General features: G+C 35.4%; 1 protein-coding gene across 1 annotated transcript; it reads right to left on the minus strand.

Annotated features, from left to right (window-relative positions):
- Positions 1-16,814: 16,814 nt before the first annotated feature.
- Positions 16,815-17,204, minus strand: LOC131876768 (F-box protein GID2-like). Its single transcript, XM_059222244.1, has one exon. It carries the CDS (start codon positions 17,202-17,204, stop codon positions 16,815-16,817), a length of 390 nt encoding a protein of 129 aa, XP_059078227.1.
- Positions 17,205-21,388: the final 4,184 nt, after the last annotated feature.

The following is a 21,388-nucleotide window of genomic DNA, read 5'->3' on the forward strand; positions in this document are numbered from 1 at the left end:
GAATAAAGCACTGAAATTTTTAATGAATGTTAACACACTTTTCAGATTTAGGACAGTAAGAACACAATTTTGACACAAAATTTCAGTTTCAATGATTTTTGAATGTTTAAAAGCCTTAATCCAAGCAATCACAAGACCAACTTTGACTGTAATTTTGAAGGTGTTAAAATTGATAAAATCAGCCAAAATTCTGGATTTTAGCAGGAAAATACAGTAAGATCTCGCTCCCGAAATTTCAGAAAAAATGTCGGGGACGATGGTGCTCGGAGTGCACACGGTCCTCGCAACTTTTTTCCAAATTTTCAGGGATGAAAGATATTGTGATTTTATTGCGGAATCCAAAGTTACAGCTGATTTGGAGATGTTTTGATCAGTGAAATTGTCAGTCAAAGGTTGAATCAAGAAGGTTTCAAAATTTAGGGTTTTGACACTTAACCACTTAATTTTCAAAATTAAAGCACAAATATGAATTGATAATTTGTAATAGAAGGATAGATCTGAAACAAGCATTAAAATTTAAACATTTCACGAGCTTAATTACTAAAAAGAAATTTTAGGGTTTTTATGCAATCACCTCTAAAATTTTGCAAAAGATCAAACATGGAAATGTAATCAATTTTTTCAGATCTAAGCATGAAAAATCAGAAAGGATGTTCATGTCGGGTTCACCAAAATGTAAAGTGAAAAATCGCGATCGAACCCTAGTTGCTCTCCCCTCTTCCAACTCCAAGGAGAGAGAAGGGAGGTTCACTAGGGTTGATGGTTTTCACTTAGGGGAGAGACTTTACATTCAAAAGAGGGGTTGAAACCCACAAGATCCAATCCCACACAATGCAAGATTGGATGCTAAATGAGTTTCAAGGGTTAAGACAGCAAGGCTACCCTCTTTTGTAAAGAATGTGCATAGAGGAATTGAGCTAGAAATGCATAGAAAGTGATAAAGATTCGCTTATAAATTGAGTTAGGGATATAGTATGAAGCTGCGGACCTGGAATTAGCAGTAAAATGTCGATACGACGCTGTCCTGCAAATTTGAGCAAAAGTTGTCGGGACGATGGCGCCCGGCGCCACGGTCCTCCGAAAAATCCGCGAAACGAAGGGGGATCTGTTCGTCTCTGCACAAGGATTCCAGATCTTCAATTTCAGCCGCGTACCTGCAACCTACACACAGAAAAGCGAAGACGATTGGGGGGTTAGGGATTAGGGGTTTTCCTTTAGGTCAAACCCCGGTTTTGGAATTAACCAAGAAATGAGCAAGTGCTGTAAATGTAAATGACTATAAAACAAGTACTAATACCTTGTTCTAAGGATGTTTGTATCCTTATGTGCGAAGGTTTAGATGTTGTATATTGTATGTTGTAGTAGTATGTGATCTCCTCTTCAATGGTTGAATCCTTGTCTTGAATGCAACACTTAGCCTTGAATGGAGACTTGAAATGATCAATTGCTTGAAGGAATGCTTGAATGCTTGAATGCTTGAATGCTTGAGTATAGTTTCCACGCCTTTTCCATCATATCAAATGAAAGAGGAAAATGTAGTTTATATACTTGTCATTTAGGGCTGATAGACTGATTTTCCCGACCTTAGGCCGACCAGGAAAGATAATTTCCAAATTGCAAACAAAAAGACCCGAGACCCCTTAGGAGACTGGGCCCAAAATAGGACCCAGGGACCAAGGCACTGGGGGCCATGGTCCTGGGGACCAGGGCACTGGGCGGCCTGGTCCTGAAGGACCAGGGCACTGGGCGCTCTGGTCCCACCTCCCGGGACAGCAGGGTGCAAGGAGGTTCAGGCCAGGGTGCTTGAAAAATGCAGTTTTTAGTGTCATAATCAGGTTTCGGGGTCTCCATTCAGGTTGAGTGTTGCGTCGCCATCGTGAAGACCGAAATGCAGTCGAAATTGCAAGTGTCACAATTTTAGGACGCTACACGTGGAAAACCCAAACTAGTAAAAACCATGGTGAGAATAAAACTCATAATATATAAACTGTTTACAATTATCAAGTCTACCAACCAAAGTTCTCACTACTCCAGACTTGCAGACTAAGGTACAAAACCTTCTTTTCTTATAAAGATGTTGTTTGAGAGAATGAAGCTACAAAATTTGGTCATACAAATTCTCTAAATTTTCTCATGTAAGCTATGCATGAAGCTCAATCTAATCAATGGGTTGATGATCATCATTGATATAATAGATGCTTCTAAATAAGTGAGGTTTATCCTATTGTTCTTATTAATATACACCTTATTACAAATTATATATTGTATTTTTATAAGTATACTTGGTTATGCAAATTTAAGGGTATAAGAGATACACTAGATTTCCTCAAGAATTAGAGACATTAGAATTGGTGCTAGAAGGGAGATATGGGCATTATATTAGTGGAAACTATTTATCTCTATATAGTTTTCTCATTCATGGCTGATCAATTTTTGTCTTTTTAAGGGGCCCTTACTTTCATAATTAGACTAGTTTATATTAAAATTCTTGGCATGTGTAGTTTGATTCAATCAAGGGGATTTCATCTAGGATTTTATTTTAGGTTTGTAGTGTCATAAAATTGTGACCCTTGCAATTTTCGACCACATTAGGGTCCTCACGTTGGCAAATTGAATCCCCAAGTCTGATCAGAGACCCGAGACTTTTGCATCCCTGAAAACTTCCCTTTTTCAGCCCCCCACACTGCTTAAACCTACTTCATGTCCTAAGTAAAGGGCAGGACAGGGGTGTGGCACCCATATCCCCCCCCTAGGATAGGGGTGTGGTGCCCCTATCCTTGCCCTATTTTGCTACCCCTTCTTTCAAACTATGCATTGAACTTTGCATTTCCAGCAGGAAAATTTTCCCTGTGTCGGCCTATGACAAAAATCAGCCCAATTAACCCTAATCGATGAATATATAATCTACATATTTATCCTCCCATTTGTATAAGGGAATAAGTTTGAATAAAAGAGATCATGCATTCAATAATTCAAGAGAATTCAACCATTCAAGCATTGAGCATTCTGAAGTCTCCCTTCAAGGATAGGTGTTGCATTCAAGTCAAGGATTCAACCATTGAAGAGGAGATCCCTTTCAACATTCAATTCCATACAAGAAAATCTGCCTACATTTCTATCACAACCTCCCTTGAGGTGAATTACATTTCAATCTTTCATTTACATTTACTTGCAAGTACTTTCTTTCATCATTTGGTTAATTCCAAAACTGGGGTTTGACCTGAAGGCAAACCCCCATCCCAACCCCTTTTCCTCTCTTTTCTGTGTGTAGGTTGTAGGTATGCAGATGTATTTGCAGATTTGGACTCCATATGCAGAGGCAGAAAAACCCTTTTGATTTTGCAAATTTTTTGGAGGACTGTGTGCACTGTCAATACGGTCCTGGAAACTTTCCTCAAATTTGCAAGATGACTTCATCTCGACATATTATAACCAGATCTAGAGGCATAGCTTCATCCCATGCTTCTATCTCGAGTTATAATCAGTTCTTTTCTAATTTTACACTTAGTCCTAAAATACATAATTCAACCATTACTCATTCTAAAAGAGGGTTTAACTTGTCATTTCACACCATTTTCAATTCATTTAGTATTCAATATCTCTCCTCAAAGATTGGATCTAGTGAATTATCTCCCCCTCTTTTAAATGTAATGTGCGTGAGGTTGTTGAAGGGAAATCCGCAGTGAAACTTTCATCTCTCCTTGGAGGGAAGAAATTTTTTCCTCTTGATATCTCCATCTTTCACTTTTCACCCCATTACATTGATGCAGGGGCATCCCCAATCGATGAGCAATCTTGAATCAACCAAAAATATTTCATTTCAGTTTTGTTATAGTTTAGTTCCTTGTGCAGTTTTTTGTATTCTAATCGGTATGTACTGGTAGTTGCTTGTTATTTGTGGAAAATCTTATGTACAGTTTCCTGCTAGTTTCATATGGTTGATTCCAAATTTTTAGTTCATTTGGGTTCTTCTCCGGTCAATTATCGCTTCTGGTTGGCTGCTTCTAGGTTCTTGGGATAGTTCTTATTCTCACCGGTTGGTTTTCCTTCATTAGTGGCATGATTCTTGGTGTGTGGATCCATCTTGGGTCTTGTCCAATGTTCTTTGGCATGTGGCCAACCTTACTGCTGAACTGCATCACTTGGTTGTTATTTTCTGAAAAGATTTCTTAAATCTTAAGGCCAACCTAATTACACGTTTTATTTTCCTACATTGGTGAATGTAATCTTTTAAGGCCGACTAGAATATGTTTCGGTGGGTATAAATATGATGTTATGTAATCATTTGTAAAGGCAGATGAAGTAGAACTAGGAATAAGGATTGAGATTCGCATGTTGTGAACCGGTTGATTCTTAGAGTCCCAGTTGGATTGTATCTGGCTTGAAGCCTACATGTAACTGGTTAACTACTGGATGCTCTTTGATGATAATATGAAGATTGTCGTATGATTGCTAGAATTTCTAAGGCTGTAATCTAATCTTTTTATGTGTTTTTCTAATGTTTCCTTACTACTTTCATTGTGTCTCTCTTGCTGCATAAGTCGATTGACTCTTTTGAGGTTTTTTATCGATTATGGCTGCATCAATTAGTATTAGAGCTAGTTATGGACCGGCTGGTGGAAGTATCATTTTCTAACATTGATGCATTCCTTGAGGTGGATAGATTGCCAATTGGAGGCAGGCTATGTGTGTGTTCAACATATCATCGAGGGGAGGCAATTGAAATTGGTAGTCAGATCGCTAAGTTGAGGGAGTTCGCCAGAGTGGAAGGAGAGATGCTACCAAGGAGAACAAACCCCTAGAGGGTAGAATAGATGATGGAAGAGTTCAAGAATGAAATGAGGAATGAAATCCAAAATGCTTTGGTTGGTTTGCAAAGAAACCTTGACTTTGAGGATGGGTATGAGAAAGCAGGTGAAGAGCTTGAGGAAGCTGAAGGGTCAGAAGATGAGAGAGAGGAAATATTCCTAAGAGCAGTGGTGCAAGCAAGTAATGTTCATAAAGTTGAGGTTTCTAACTTTTCCAGAACGTTGAAACCGGAGGATCTGATCGATTGGATAGAAGATTTGGAGGACTACTTTGAGTTTGAGGATGTCAAGGACCCACAAAGAGTCTGGTTGGCATAGACCAAGTTGAAAGGGCATGCTTCCTTGTGGTGGAAAGAGTTGTAAAAAGACAGAGTGGAGAATAGTGAATTGAAGATCACCTGGTGGAGACAGATGGTTGAAGGGTTGAAGGCCAAGTTCATACTAGGAGACTATGAACTAGAGTTGTTCAATAAATTGTAGAACCTGAAATAGAGAAACATGACTGTGAAGGAATATACTGAGGAATTATACAAGGTGGTAATCAAATCTAGACATAAAGAGATGGACATAGAAAAGGTGGCAAGGTACATCAATGGACTTGCTTTTAACATTCAAGATGAGATGAGTATTTTGAAGGTTTCAACAATTGAATAATCTTACCAGTATGCTTTGAAGGCTGAGGAGAAGATGAGAAGAAGACAACCAAAAATGGGAAAGGAGAAATTCAAAATGAATGATAGTATGAAGAAACCGGTTGAAGAAGAGGAGTCAAAACCTAAGTGGAGTAAAGAACCAGAGCAGAAGACACTGAGGAAAGGTAGAAACGGTACCAGTAGATAATTCCCTGGCAAATGTTTCAAGTGTGAAGAAACCGGACATAGATCCTTTGAATGTAAGCAAGGAATGTCAAGAAGTTGTGTGGCAAGTGAAGAACCGAATGGTACCAGATCTACCTGTGCACCGGAGCAAGGAGAATCCCTTATGTTCAAAAGAAAGGATACTGGATCTACTCAGAGAAGAGTCTTTTCTAGACAGTTTGCAAATTGGGTGGTAAGTGTTGTAAGGTCATTGTAGATAGTGGAAGTATTGATAATTTAGTATCTGAAGAGATGGTTGAGAAAATTGGGTTGAAGAGGCTTGATAATCCTTGTCTTTATGAGGTAAGTTGGTTACAATATGATCAAAAGATAGAGATAAAGGAGCAATGTTGGGTGAGTTTCAATATTGGGCCTTTCAGAGATGAAGTTTTATGTGATATTGTGTCAATAAATTTTTGTCATGTCTTATTGGGAAAACCTTGGTGGTATGATATAGGAGCTATTTATGACTATAGAATAAACCCAGTTACTATTGAAAAGGATGGGCAAAAGTTCACATTGATTTCTTTGAAGGAGAAAGAGAAGGAGGTGAAGAATCTGAGTCTTGAGAAAAGTTGCAAGAAACTGGTGGCAGAGGTTATACCAAAAGGTTTGATAGAACCAATGGCAAAGGTTATACCAGAAGGTTTGAAAGAACCGATTGCAAAGATTATACCCGAGGGTGACATGAGCTTGCAAAAGGATCTGATTGATGAGTTTAATGGACAGATGGAACCGGATGATAGGGAGCTGATGGTAACAAACCAAACCAAATCAGAATTGCAAAAATAAAGGCAATGTGTAGATATGAAGCAAATAAGGAGAAACAAAGAGAGTTAGAGGTTAGAGAAGCCAGTTGAGGCACCGGAGGAGCTAAAATAGAGGTTGGTAGATAAAGAAGATGTTTGGATCAGAAATGAGCATGGGATCTTCATTCCAAATCCTTTTAGATGTTCATGAGTTGCCTCTCATGGAACATATTTTTTCTACTTGGGTTGTCTAATGCAGGAGCATCCCCGGTCGATGAGCAATCTTGCATCAACCAAAATATTTCCTTTTAATTTTGTTATTATGTAGTTCCTTGTGTAGTTTTTTCTATTCTTACCGGCATGTATCAGAAGTTTCTTATTCTTCGTTGCAGATCTTGTGTGTAGTTTCCTAATGGTTTCATATGGTTGATTCTATATTTCTAGTTCATTTGGGTCCTTCTCCGGTCAGTTATCGCTTTCAGTTGGCTGCTTCTGGATTCCCGAGATAGTTCTTGTGCTTATTGGTTGGTTTTCCTTTATTATTGATGTGATTCTTGGCATGTGGATTCATATTGGGTCTTGTCTGATGTTCTTTGGTATGTGGTCGCCCTTCCTATTGAATCGTATCACTTGGTTATTATTTTCTGAAAAGATTTCTTAAATCTGAGGGCCGACCTAATAACACGTTTCATTTTCTTGCATTGGTGAATGTAATCTTTTGAGGTCGACTTGGATATGTTCTGGTGGGTATAAATATGATGTTATGTAATCATTTGTAAAGGCAGAGGAAGTAGAACTAGGAATAAGGATTGAGATTCGCATGTTGTGATCCGGTTGATTCTTAGAGTCCCAGTTGGATTGTATCTCGCTTGAAGCCTACATGTAACTAGTTAGCTACCGAATGTTCTTTGATGATATTATGAAGATTTTTGGATGATTGACAGAAGTTTTAAAGATGTATTTTGATCTTTTTATGTGAATTTGTTATGTTTCCTTACTCCTTTCGTTGTGTCTCTCTTTCAACATAAGTTGGTTGACTCTTTTGAGGGTTTTTACCAGTTATGGCTGCATCATACATTTTGGTGAACCCGACGTCTTGCATGATTTATTATGAAAATTATTGCATATTTTTCATTTACAACTTTATTTTTTCTACAAACTTAGTAGTTAGTTCATTCAAAACCCTAGTTTTTAAAATTGAAATTGAACTTGTGCTTTGTAAAAATTGCTTGTTATTGTCTTAGATCTGAAATTGCATATTTTGTCAAATATAATTTATTCATTGTCTTGTTCAATTTGAAAATCAAATTCATAAAATTAAGTGGTTAATTGTCAAAACCCTAATTTTCAAAAAATCATATTGAACTTGTGCAAAAAAAAAAATTGAATTTCCATTTAATTTTCAGATTTGTGACTGTTTTCTGAATTATCCTCTTTCTTAAAATTCATATTTTTCAATTTCCCTCCTTTTCAAATTTCAAAATTTCAAAAATTAAGTGCTCATGTCCTAAAACCCTAATTTTCAAATTTAATTGGATTTTGTGTAAATCTTAATCAATTTCAATCAATCTCAGTTTTCTAAGAATTTTTCAAGGTGTCCCTATCCATTAGGTTTGACCCTTTTCAAATTTGCAATTCAATTCCTCATTTTTTTCAAAACCCTAATAGGGTCCTATTTTCACATTCAAAACTTAATTTCTTCTATCTAGATATCGTAAAATCCACCAATTTTTGGGGGTTAGCTTTAAAATCATTGTAGCTTTGATCCCAGAAAAATTTCAAAAAAAGTTGGTCGGACTTTGTGCACTTTCAACATGGTCCTCGACTTTTCTCTTGAAATTTTGGGAGACTTTTATGACTATATTTAATAGCTTAAATCCAAAAGATTATTTGATTTTGTCAATTTTTGATCTCTCTAAAAACAAAAATACCTTCCAAATTCAACATTTCAAATTTCAAGAAAACTTTTAAAATTAAGTGGTTAATTATAATCTGCCCTGATTTTAAAAATTCTGATTTTGTCAATTTTAAGATTAAGTGATATCTCCTTGGCCCTAATTTTGAAATTTCAGTTTTCTTTCATTTATTATTTTTAAAAATTGTGTCATTTTCCCCTTTCAACAAAGTTCAAAATTGTCTAATCATTCTTTTCTCAAATTTCGCATTATTCAATTTTGTAAAATTTATTCCCATAATTCAAAATTTAAATTAAAAATTCAAATTTCCCTCTAGTATATGAGTTTTACCACTATTAGTCCTACCTATACTATCCTTGTTAGACGAAGCATTAGAATTAAGTCCCAAGGTTTAAATGTTGAGGAGATGGAGCTTAATTTGGGTAACTTCTTTAATGAGGATAATGCTAATTCTTCTCATCCTAATCATATCCCTATCTATCCCATTGATCAATCCCATGATGAAGAAGAATTTTTTACTAGAGTTTCCATAAATCAACTTTCAAAATTGGATAATCAATTTGATAGCTTTCAACAATGGATGTCCGAAGAATACCCTAATAGTGAAGCTCTTCCATTAATTGAAGGCCTTAAATGCATGATTCAAAGTGATAAGAATGGAATTGATATATTGTGTGGCATTTCTCATATCATTGATTCCAATGTAATACCTATACAAAGTTGTTCTAAAACCCTTGGTTATTCACAACCTCCTACACAAGTCAATCCTTTTATTCCTTTGACTACTCCTATGACTAGTGTTCCTACTTTTACTTCAAACATCATTGCTACTTCAACTCAAAAATGTCACTCCTACATCAATTAGTCATGGGGGCAATCCCTCTTCTTGATTTAATCCTCCATCTTTACCTATGTATTCAATAAGCATTCCTATTATCCCTCAACCAATCAATGTGACACAAGGGGGCAATTCTTTCAACAATTTTATTCCTCATTTATGTGTCCCTTTTTCTACTCAATCATCACCTATGCCTACTTACCATAATGTCCCACCACCTTATTCTCAATCAATGTCTTCCTTCAATAACATCACACCACCTTCTCAATCAACCATGTCTAACATCAATTCTTCTATCAAAGTGACCATTAACAATCTTTCTCAAACCGTGTCTTCCTTACAACAACAAATTACTTCCATGAGTCAATCCAAGTTTAGTTTGCCCACTTTCTCTTGATATTGTTAAAGTTGTGTCACCTATGCATGTTGAGGTCCCTCAATTGGAACTCTATAATGGAAAAGCTGATCCTCTAACGCATGTCAAAACATTTCAAATAATTGAAAAATGCTTTCATTCAAAAATTTCAAAACAACATTGATCCTAAAATTACTTTGATTAATTTAATGCATTGTAAACAAGGTGTTAAAGAAAAAGTGACTGATTTCATTGGTAGATAGAAGCATTTGTGTGCTCAAATTTCTTTTCTTGTACCTAATAATGATATTCAAAGAATTTTCATTTATGATTTGCAAAAAGATATTAGGGAAAAGCTTCTTTTGTTTGAGTTTACTTCCTTTCCATAGTTGTGTGCAATACTCCACAATTATCAACAGGTTGTGAGTCAAATGGAGCAATCTAATCCTATGGCTCTGAGTGATAAGGGGGAGAGTGTTCAACAACCGTTTGTGAAGTTCAAACCAACAAAAGGATTCATCAAGTTCAATGATACAATCAACAACAACAATGTGAATGCTACAACAAGTGTGCCTCCTATTTCTAAATTTTTCAAAAGAGAAAGACAATTTACTCCTTTGAATGAATCTTTACATAGTATTATGTCTCAGTTGTTACAAAGAAATCTTATCAAACTTCCTCCTATAAAACCAATTGATCCATCTATGTCTACATCTATTATCAATTTCATTGTCAGCTTGATCATGATACTAAGAAATGTTTTGCATTGAAAAATAAGATTCCAGATTTGATTGATAATAATACTATATTTGTGGCAGGTGTGAATGATTAGGGAAACAAATCAGCAGGTCCTCCTAATCAAAGTCTTAAGATTTTCACTGATCCTTTGCCTTCTCATACCTCTAACGTGATTGAGACTGAACATACCTATTTTTCTCCTAACGACTTCACCTCTACGGCTTTGAATTTGGTGAACATGGTAGAGAAACAAGTGACACCTAAGGATCCTTCTATCACATTTGACCCTAGTAAGACTATTAGAGCACCTGATGGCCCTTTATAAATAGTTGTGAAGGTTACAGATATACCTTGTTGTGGTACTCTTGTTGATCCCTCTTGCATGGTTAACATTATCATTAAGGAGTATCTTTTCACTTTATGATTGCATAAACCAATATATGATGATTCTAATGTCGTTGTGAAGTTATTTGATGGATTATCTTGTCCTACCATTGGTTCTAACACCCTTCCTATTGAAGTTCACACTAAATCTATGGATGTCAATTTTGTTATCATTCCTTCTTCTGATCAATTCTGTGTGAAGTTAGGCTATCCTTGGTTATCTTCCATGAAATATATTGCTTCTCCAATCCATAAGTGTTTGAAATTTTCCCACAATGGAGAAATCATAACCATGAACCATAGCTTATTTCACCCATCCGAAAGAAGCCCTATAGTGTTCCTATTGATTTATTTTGGCCTAAACAATTTCAATCTCTTCCACCAAGGAGAGATGCTCTTTTATGAAAAATGGAAGAAAGATATGGTTTTATACTTGAGTCAACCTAGATCCCCAACACTTGACATTCCTATCATTCTTGAAGATGAATTTCTTCCCCTAATGGATAGAACTAATCTTCATCCTAAGGAAGATCCTCAACCTATTCCTATGGATGTATCTATGCCTTCTCCTAACAAGATCAACAACATTCATTTTAAGGTTAGACATGTACCACCTCCTCATGATGGACCTGGTCTCTTTCCTACACCAAATATTCCTCTTTATATGGCGTAGTTCCACCTCCTTCCTCTTATAGAGAGAAGAGGCCTTCCTCTCCTCTTGTTCAACCTAAAAGACCTCAACCTAAACCTTCAATTATCAAAGAGGAGAGTATTCCTCCTTCAACAAATGTTCCTCCTTCTTCTCAGCCTTTTGCTAAGACAACAAAATCATTGTGCGAGAGAATGCTAACAAAAATGCCATGTTAGAGCTCATGAAGTTGTTCCTCAAAATATCCAATCTCCTAGAACTCCAATTAACATGATTCCCTTTTCTCCTAAGCGAGATGTTCAACCTAAATCTCCAAATTGTAAATTACAAAAAACATGTGATGGTTTTACTTCTATTCATGTGAGAGCTCCTCTTTCTATAAATCTTGATGAGGAAATAGGTGAAAATGTTATTCATGATGGAAATACAACTCCTAATGCTTCTAATAGTGACTTTGAATATGTTGATGTTGACAAGCATTTATCAGCTGAATTTTCAAAAACCCTAATCCTAGCACCTAGAATCGAACAAAGTGACTTACCACATGAGAATAGTCCTTGTTTGGATCTTGTGATAGCTCCATCTGTTGTGATTGATGTCACTCCCATGGCGTGTTACCCACCTTCCTAAAATATTGATCAGCAAAATCAGGAGGTGGATGTCATGCCAGATTAGCAACATTAGCACAATAGATCTTATCTCTCTCTCCTTTCTTGCTCTTTTGTGATAATTATTCTATGTGTATCCCTGTTCTCCTATTTTTCTCTTAATTTCTATTTGAGGGTGATGCAAAGCATTGAGATCTCTTTTGTCTCTTTCATGTTGACTCAAAAGACACCCTTCTATTCCCTTTCTTCCAAGGAAGTTTCCTTTCTTTGGCGAATAACAATTATTATATGCACATATATATATATATGGTATACGTGAGTTATCATACAACATACTGACCCTGAGGAAAGCGAAACTACCTTGTATTTTGTGTTTATTATCCTTAGGTTTATTCCTCGATTGCAAGCTAAATCCTTGTGATAATGTGCTCCCTCTCTTTTCTCTCTCTTGGGTGTATCCTACCTTAAAGAAATCGCTCTCGATAAGGCATACGTGCTCGCTTTAACGTGGAGGCATGCACTCCACTCATATTTTCCTTCTTGATACTTAAAGTTACTTAGTGAACTTGGCTTCACTTTGTAATTTTGGTATCCTTGCTTTTCATGACTCATAGTGAGGGGAACCTTGCTACTTGCAGTCATGGTTATCTCTTCTTGATCTTCCCTTTTACTTTGTCAATTGAAGTCGTAAGATCCTTAGTCTGCTAGGGGCTTGGTGTATCTTGCCTCTTTGACATGGTAGAAGTCTTTCAATCTTGTTTCCTTGTAATTTATCGGTAGTATGGGCATATGCTTATACTCCTCCTAAAGTGGCAGCTAAATGTAGTGTCATAAAACTATGACCCTTACAATTTTCAACCACATTAGGGTCCTCACCTTGGCGAATTGAATCTCCAAGTCTGATCGGAGACTTGAAACTTGCTCATCCCTGAAAACTTCCTTTTTCTACCCCCCGGACTGCTCAAACTTGCTTCCTATCCTGAGTAAAGGGCGGGATAGGGGCGTGATGCCTTTCTCCCTACCCTATCTTGGGGCCCCATCTTTCAAACTGTACATTAAAGGCGGTAAAACCTTCCCTGTATCAGCCTATGATGAAAATCAGCCCAATTAACCCTAATCGACGAATATATAAGTTGTATTTGTCCTCCCATTTGCATAAGGGCATAAGTTCGAATACATGAGTTCGCGCATTCAAGAATTCCTTTCAAGCATTGAGCATTCTCAAGTCTCCTTTCAAGGCTAGGTGTTGCATTCAAGTAAAGGATTCAACCATTGAAGAGGAGATCCCTTTCAACATTCAATTCTATACAAGCAAATCTGCCTACATTTCTATCACAACCTCACTTGAGGTGAATTACATTTCAATCTTTCATTTACATTTACTTGCAAGTACTTTCTTTCATCATTTGTTTAACTCCAAAACTGGGGTTTGACCTGAAGGCAAACCCACAGTCCCAACCCCTTTTCCTCTTTTTTGTGTGTAGGTTGTAGGTGCACAACCCTATTTGCAGAGGTGAAAAAACCCTTTTCATTTTGCAGATTTTTAGGAGGACCGTGTGCACTTTCAACACAGTCCCGACAACTTTTCCTCAAATTCACAGGGTGACTTCATCTTGACATATTATAACTAGGTCTAGGTGCATAGCTTCATCCCAAGCTTCTATCTTGAGTTATAATCAGTTCTTTGCTACTTGTACACCTAGTCCCAAAATACATAATTCAACCATTACTCATTCTAAAAGAGGGGTTAACTTGTCATTCCATACCATTGTCAATTCATTTAGTATTCAATGTCTCTCCTCAGAGATTGGATCTAGCGAATTATCTCACCCTCTTTTAAATATAATGTGTGTGAGGTGATTGAAAGGAAATCTACAATGAAACTTTCATCTCTCCTTCGAGGGAAGAAAATCTTTCCTCTTGATCTCTCCATCATTCACTTTCCATCCCATTACAGGGTTCACCTTCTTTATCTTCTAATAAAATTATACATGCCAAAAAAAATCATTATATTGTAGTAGTTCTATGGGCCCACCTCTTCATATGCTACATAGAAAGGTATTCTTGTATACTTGTACTTATGTAGAAAATCATCTTAATAATCCTTGTCTTGATTCTATATAAATATTATAACAAGTAGCATGCATTATATTCAATAATTAATTTATGAGGCTATTCCATCCTATTGGTGTGTATATCATGCTTATGGTCATCTTTAAATAAATCAACCAAATAAACCCTTAGATGTCCTTCATTCCTCACCTAGGAATTCTAAGGATGTAACTAATATAACAAGAAAAAGGGAAAGAATCAAATGGTTATATTCCTATGAAATACCACAATAACTGAAAAAATTAAATTCATCAAAGAAAATATTTGACCTAGTGGTATTCTAATAATAGATTTGATGTTTTAGAGACTTTTAAAGATTTTAGACCAAATCTAATGGGAAAAAATTAAGTAATCAAATATGTGGTCCTTCTATGCTACTTTCATGTTCCCTCGATGATATTAAAACTACTTTTGAATGCAAATCTTATCGGGAGAAAAACCCCACACTCCAAAAACTGCCCAATATATTATTCAGCAATCAAAAATAGATTATAATATACTTGCAGAGCAAGCTCTTCGCAGGAATACCACTGGTCAAAGATTCAGAGGTAACTCAATAGCCATAATACTCTTACACACAACCTCTATCTCACGCACCTCATATATAGGAGATACAATACAAGAAACCATCAAACGGTATTACAAAACCATGGGCTAAAACCACCCAGTAAGGTGTAGCCGAAATTATCTCCCTTCAAGATTCCCTATGACATGTTAAAACACATATCAACATGTGTCTCTCCCTTTTACAGCTTATTTATGTGTCTGATACATTTTATATTTCCTATTTCAGGAGTACAAACTCCTGGAGGCCATAACTTGCGAAGCATGTGTCCGATTGACGAACTGTTTGAAGTGCTAAAAAGCTCGCAAAGTGCTCCATTACATTGTAAACCATTACACCGACTTTTAAGGGTGTTTCAAAGGGTCTAAAGTCCCCAAAATTAAGTTCAAACCTTTAATTGCACCCCTCTAAAACAAAAACTTTAATTTATCTTCAAAACTAGTTGTGATCTTGTGACGAAACTTTACCAGCATGCTTATCTAACCAACCAAAACCTTCTGGGATAATTTCGTACAATTTCATGCTCAAATGAAAATTTACTATAAATAGTAACCTCGTGTAAATGCAAGGTTGAGACACCATTTTCCCAATAAAATCCTCTCATAGGGTTATTATGTTTGATAAATTGTCTTCCCCCCTTTAGGTGTTTTTAAAATAAATATGTATGGTTATTCTCAAGGTAATCATGTTGAAGTTAGGATTGGTAATATTAGACATGATAGTAATGATTTAGTTCATTTATTTCTATTCTTTTGGACAAGATTTGATACTAATAATCAAATGGAGGCCTATGCTATTCTTGTGGCTTTCAAGAAATCTTGTGAGCTGGGTTGGAAATAGATAATTTGTGAGATGGATTCTATGATTTTAGTTTCTCTTTTGAACAAAGTGAGTTTTGTTTGTATTCCTTGAAAATAGAATGTTGTTTTAGTATTCTCTAGTTTTTTTATGGTAAACCTCCTTGAGTTTTCTTTTTTTTTTTTAATAGCAACTATTATTGTTTAGAAATCCCTATGTAATTTTTTCTAACTTTTTTTTAGATATATACGAGGGGACCTCATCCCCAACATAAACATTCAACAATATCACTCCAATAAGATTTGAACCTTGATGACATGGACAACAACACTGCAACTAAACTATCACACTATACCAATATCAACTAAATTATTTTTAATTTTTAATTAAAACTAAAATCCATTTATAGATCGACCTAATGCAATTGAACAGTATAACAATATTTAAGGCGAAGCAAAACAAAAATGTAAATTTATAGGGTATTCACTTTTATCCGTTCAAAGTACACAATAGATTATTTGATATGCGTAAGCCTCACTCGAACTTTCAGAAACAATTCTGAGATTGATTCTTCCCTCTTCTTGTGTGGTGCGGGTTTGGGGTGGTAAAATTCTGTAGAAGCTTTGTAGGGCCACGCTTGCAAAACAACAAAAATTTTGAAGCAAGTACCTCGGATTCTCTTCTGCTTAAAGTCAATGCAATACAGAGTCGTTGATATAAACTATATACAACGTTTATTGGTGCACGAGTTACGTATAAAATAAACGAGACAACCATAAACAATGGACTAGGTACGATATTTTTTCAGTCCATGAAATTGTGCCATGATTAAAATTCTATACAGTTTTAAACCAGAAACATTATAACACAATGATCATCAATGGCCATCATGCAAATTTGAGCTCTTCATAATGCATACACTTATCTGAAATCACATATTTCTTTTAAATAGCAAGAACGATTCAATGAAAATTACATTATTCTTCATCTAGGACGTACAAATCAATACAGAAAACCAAATGATAACATGGGAATTTCCCTTTTAACGTCTCTAGGATACCAACCAGCACAACAATGGCGGTTATCATTCAGAGGGAGGGCACAAGCTTAGACAGTATATTCTAAATTTCGATTTGTTTAGGTTTTCATTTGAAAACAACAAACATAGATTTAAAAACGTACACAAACTTTTATTAAAATCCGAATCTTTCATACAGAAATATAGAATTTCTTTTTAAAAATTTATACAATACTAAACATGATAACAATGATTAACACTGCCTACTGTTGCTGTTTAGCTTCACAAATAGAACGACAAGCTTAACAGCATACGAGTTCTCAATTATTTAGGTGACTCATCTAAAACCATACAAAACAATTTCGTTATCAATCTTCCAAAACAAACCCTAGATTTGAAACCCTACAAAAGCTTCCATATTAAGACCCAAGTCTTCCATAGTACTCAATAGCAAACAGTGACATAGAAAGCTGTACTTGATTCTCACTCCAGAAGCCATTATCCTTCTTCAAATCAGTCTCACTACAAGGAGAAGAAGCAATGGCGTGTCTGAGGAAAGGATGTACCCACTGAACATAGAGACGCCTGAATCCTCCCAACACATTTACCACCGATCTCAACCGTACTATTGAAATGCCCGAAGCAGGCCAATGTTTTGTGCACACCATTTCCCACAGATTATCTTCCATGGCCGCTTGGTGCCACCGTCGACTAACACAAGAGGCTACCGCAAGTGATACAGCATCTAAGTGCTTGAAAATCTCATGCAATTCATCCATATTATCTACAATACCCCTATTAATCGTCATCTTCACCCGTTTCATATCTTTTGAGTTGATAAAACTAAAGCTTAAAACAATATACCCAACGAGCTCATTTCTTCACCTCTGCTACGAAATTTCATCATTTATGAAAATGAAATGAAGAAGACACAAGTGACCCCAGAATTCTCCATAGATTCTTCAAGAAAAAAGAAGATTTGAGGAGGGTAAAATGAAGAATACACAAGTGACCCCACAATTCTCCTGTAGTTTCTTCAAGAAAAAAGAAGATTTGAGGGGGGTAAAATCACAGCAGGAGCCCAGCAAGTGTAAGGTTGAAATTTCGGTGGGATTTTAATTAGCAAAGTCACGGGAGTTCAATTATGTAAAAGACAATTTTGTGGGCTCATAATCAAGCACAATGCCCAAGTCCAGCCGTGTCGTTCTATAATAAATTTCACATGTATATAACGAACCAAAAAATATACAATAAAACCTTTGTCGTTAACCCTCGTTAAGTCATTCACATGACTCTTTTGTCATCAATTCTATCTTTTCTTTCCTTTCAAAAGAATGGCAATAGCTTTCAGAATTCTATTCAAAATGGAGAAATTTTGAGGTACGCACCAATATAATAGTCAATGGCCTCGGCACATGATGACTGTTTCAGAACCTTAATTGGTATAAAAATATTTTTGGTTCAATTTTAATTGTCACAGTTTTGACCTTGTTTAGTATGGATTTGACTATTGATCCTTTCAAATGATTTGTGACACGGAAGATTGATCTTTGATTATGTGCTTGGCAATTTTGTTCACTTCTAATTTTTTTTGGAAATGTGACACTTCAATAAGTGATCATGTTTTCTTATGTCAATCTCCTTTATACAAATAATTAACTTCAATAAAGAGTATTGTAGATAACTTCATCTATCCCTCGTTAATATATAAATGAATCATATGAAAATGAAATTATTTCATTGTTTATTAAATATGACCATATACATAATGTTCTTTATATTGTGAAGTTTAATATGTAAATTAATGGCATATTGAATGTCCTTACATACCAAAACAAAATAACAATAAACATATATTATGTTGGCCACAAAATTAGTAGGAAGGGGTAGAAAACTTGAAATTTGAAAAAAAAAATTCTAATTTCATGATCTCCCATGCTATAGGGTTGTACTGGGTTCATCCCAAACAATATTGAAATGAAACTTGAGCAACAATAGTAATATCACTAAATGGAGTGAATTTACAATTTAGTAAGTACATGTGGGGATGGATAAATGGTGAATAAATGACAAATGTATGGGGATGAGTATAAATGGGAACAAAATGGGAATGGATAGATGGGGCCATGAGCCAAGCCAAGAACAAGAGTATGTTATTTGTCAATATGTTATTGCATTTTAGGCTTTCCACTATGGTGGGCACAAACTAAATGAGAAATGGTGTGGTGATGCAAATTTTGCCATCAACTTTTATCTCCACTTTAATGAGCAAGCATTTCTAAGTATACATAGGTGTTCTTAGTGAACATGAAAATAAAATATTCAAATACCCATGAAAGGATATTATCTTTATATTCAAGATGCCTTGATGTAACTTGTTTCTCCTTAGACTCAAATGTTCTCTTGAATTGGAATGATAGCATAAATATAAGATGATAATGAGATATAATGAAATGAATTATGAATAATGCCTTATATAGGGATCTCCAAGTAAAATCACCTTTAGGCAGACTTAGAATTATCAAATTTTCACATTGGAGATAGTTTTGGATAGGGAAAGACCGACTCTATAACCTCCTTAAACTTTGGCCAAAAAGTGTCAAACATGGTCACTCTACCATGTTCTGATAAAATAGGCCTAAATTTTTACGATCACAAGATTATATGATCTTATTTTAAAAAAAGCAAGTTTCATGAAAAACTATTATATTTAAGTGGGAGAAATGTTATTTTAAAATTTGAAATAGGGTAGGACTTAAAATTAATTAAAATGGTGAGAGATTAAGGGCACACCTAAAATTAAGAGCCCAAATATTAAAGAGTTGATGTAATAAAGTGAAATAGGACTCATAATATTAAATTAACGATTAATTTAAATACAATAAAGGTCCTATAATGCATAGAGGAATGAGAAATACCAAAATGAGTGCTAGGAGAGCATAAAATTGGACACCCTAGTTAAAGGTGTACAATTTTTGACACTATAGCTACCTAGCATGCAAAGTTTGCTACCAATCTCATAAGAACTGAATACGCTGACTAAACATTGAACACCTCATAAATAAAAAACTTTTTTTTCTCACATGTAGATGAGTTCAATAAATAAAATACTAACATCATAGTTTATATCTCGTGTCTCTTTGATATCTTGGTGAAAGTGTTTTCATGCAACTTTGACTTTACCATGAGTATACTTAGTCGCATACTCCTACTAAAGCGGGGGCTAAATTTAGTGTCATAAATTATACTCGCTTACATTTTTTCCTCACCTAGACCTCACATTGGCATTCCAACTTCAAATGCTTGATTACAGTGCTAATTCTACTCACACCGCATCTCAAACTCACATTTTCATCACCTATCCATTTTCCTCCCCATTCTTTTTTTCACTTTGGCCCACACCCTAGTCCTAAATCAGGACCAAGGCATACCATGCTCTGGTCCTCCTAATCAGGCCCTAAATTGGGGCCTTTCAATGGTCATTTCACTTGAGCAAGAAATTTGATCCCAAGCCAGCCTGTTCCAAAAACTCAATTTGTTTTTCAAGCAAACGGGTATAAAAGGAGGTCTAAGCCTCTCATTTGAAATCCTAAGAAAACAACTTCTATGATCTCAATTACACTTTAGCAAAATTCAATTCAATTAAGCAAGCAAGAAATCATTTATCAATCATTGGAGCAGCAATGAAGTCAAGTTCAAGTATTGAAGATGGCATCCATGATCAATGCTTTATGAAGACATCCTACATGAAACCCTAAATCCTTTGTGTCAAGTTCAAACAAAAATTCATCAAGGTATACATTATTGTTTCAAACATTTCATCCTTTCCCTCACAAGGAAAGTATTTTATTACAATCTTTCATTAAATTTATCATTCAATTTCCTTTTTAATTCCAAAACTGAGGTTTGACCTAAAGCAAACCCTTATTCCCAACATATTTTCTTCTCTTTCTATTTGCAAGAAATAGGTGCAGGAGTTGTGATTAGGAAATCTAATAGAGTCAACAATGACGAATAGGTTTAGCTTTCGATGGCAGAAAAATTTGAAGGACCGAGGTGGATCTTTGCTGCATGGTCCTATAAAATTAGGTTGAACTTCTAGGAATAGGTTCTAAACATCTTCTTTTGCCCAAATATTAGTTGGTGGCTCTATGAGGCATCTATTGCTTATTGTATCTATCAATTTCCTTTAATTATTCATGGTTTTACCCTAATTTCATGATTACATTCCAAATTTAACTAAGAAAGAGGATAATCAATTCCAACTAGTTGAATCCAATCAAAATCTCAGACCATTCCCCAAGGGAATTGAGCCTAGGTCTATTGGCTTCAATCCTCTTTCAATGTATGTTGTGATTATTAGGTTATTTAATGGATTTACTTAATGAAACCCTAATTCCTAATTTTCACCATATTACACCAATATACCATTAAGTGGTTTAAATTTGAGCCAAAACATTAGGGAGCGGGGCACCTAGGCCACCTTGCTCTTGGGAGAAGGGCACCCAGGACAACTTGCTCCCTCCAATATCGACCCAAATCTAAACCCAAGTTTCATAATGTCAAGAATAGTCTAGGATTAAATGTAAATAGGCTTTTGAGATCAAAGTGAAGTACAAAAGGTCACACATGTTAAAATAGGGCCTAGATAGGTGAGAAATGAGGAGATGAAATAATTAGAGGGCACACCTATGATATAAGGGCTCATGTAAGATTCTATTGAGATATGAATTGAGAGAAAACTCATAATATTAATTTAAATTAATAAAGGTCTTATAATGCATAGAGGAATGAGAAATACTAAAATCAATCTTAGGAGAGTGTAAAATTGTACACCCTATTAAAAAGTGTACAATTTATGATGCTAAATTTAGCCCCCACTTTAGAAGAGTGTGATCTTATAGACATACTCATAGTAAAGTAGAAGAAAGAGAAAGAGAGAGAGGCATGGGAAAAACTACAAAGAGATAAAACATCACTAAGTTCAAGAGAA

The sequence above is a fragment of the Cryptomeria japonica genome, chromosome 6 (assembly GCF_030272615.1).
Source record: "Cryptomeria japonica chromosome 6, Sugi_1.0, whole genome shotgun sequence".
NCBI lineage: Eukaryota > Viridiplantae > Streptophyta > Pinopsida > Cupressales > Cupressaceae > Cryptomeria > Cryptomeria japonica.

Coding starts and splice junctions, on each gene's coding strand:
- LOC131876768 (XM_059222244.1), bottom strand. CDS start 17,204: ATGACGATTAATAGGGGTATTGTAGATAATATGGATGAATTGCATGAG.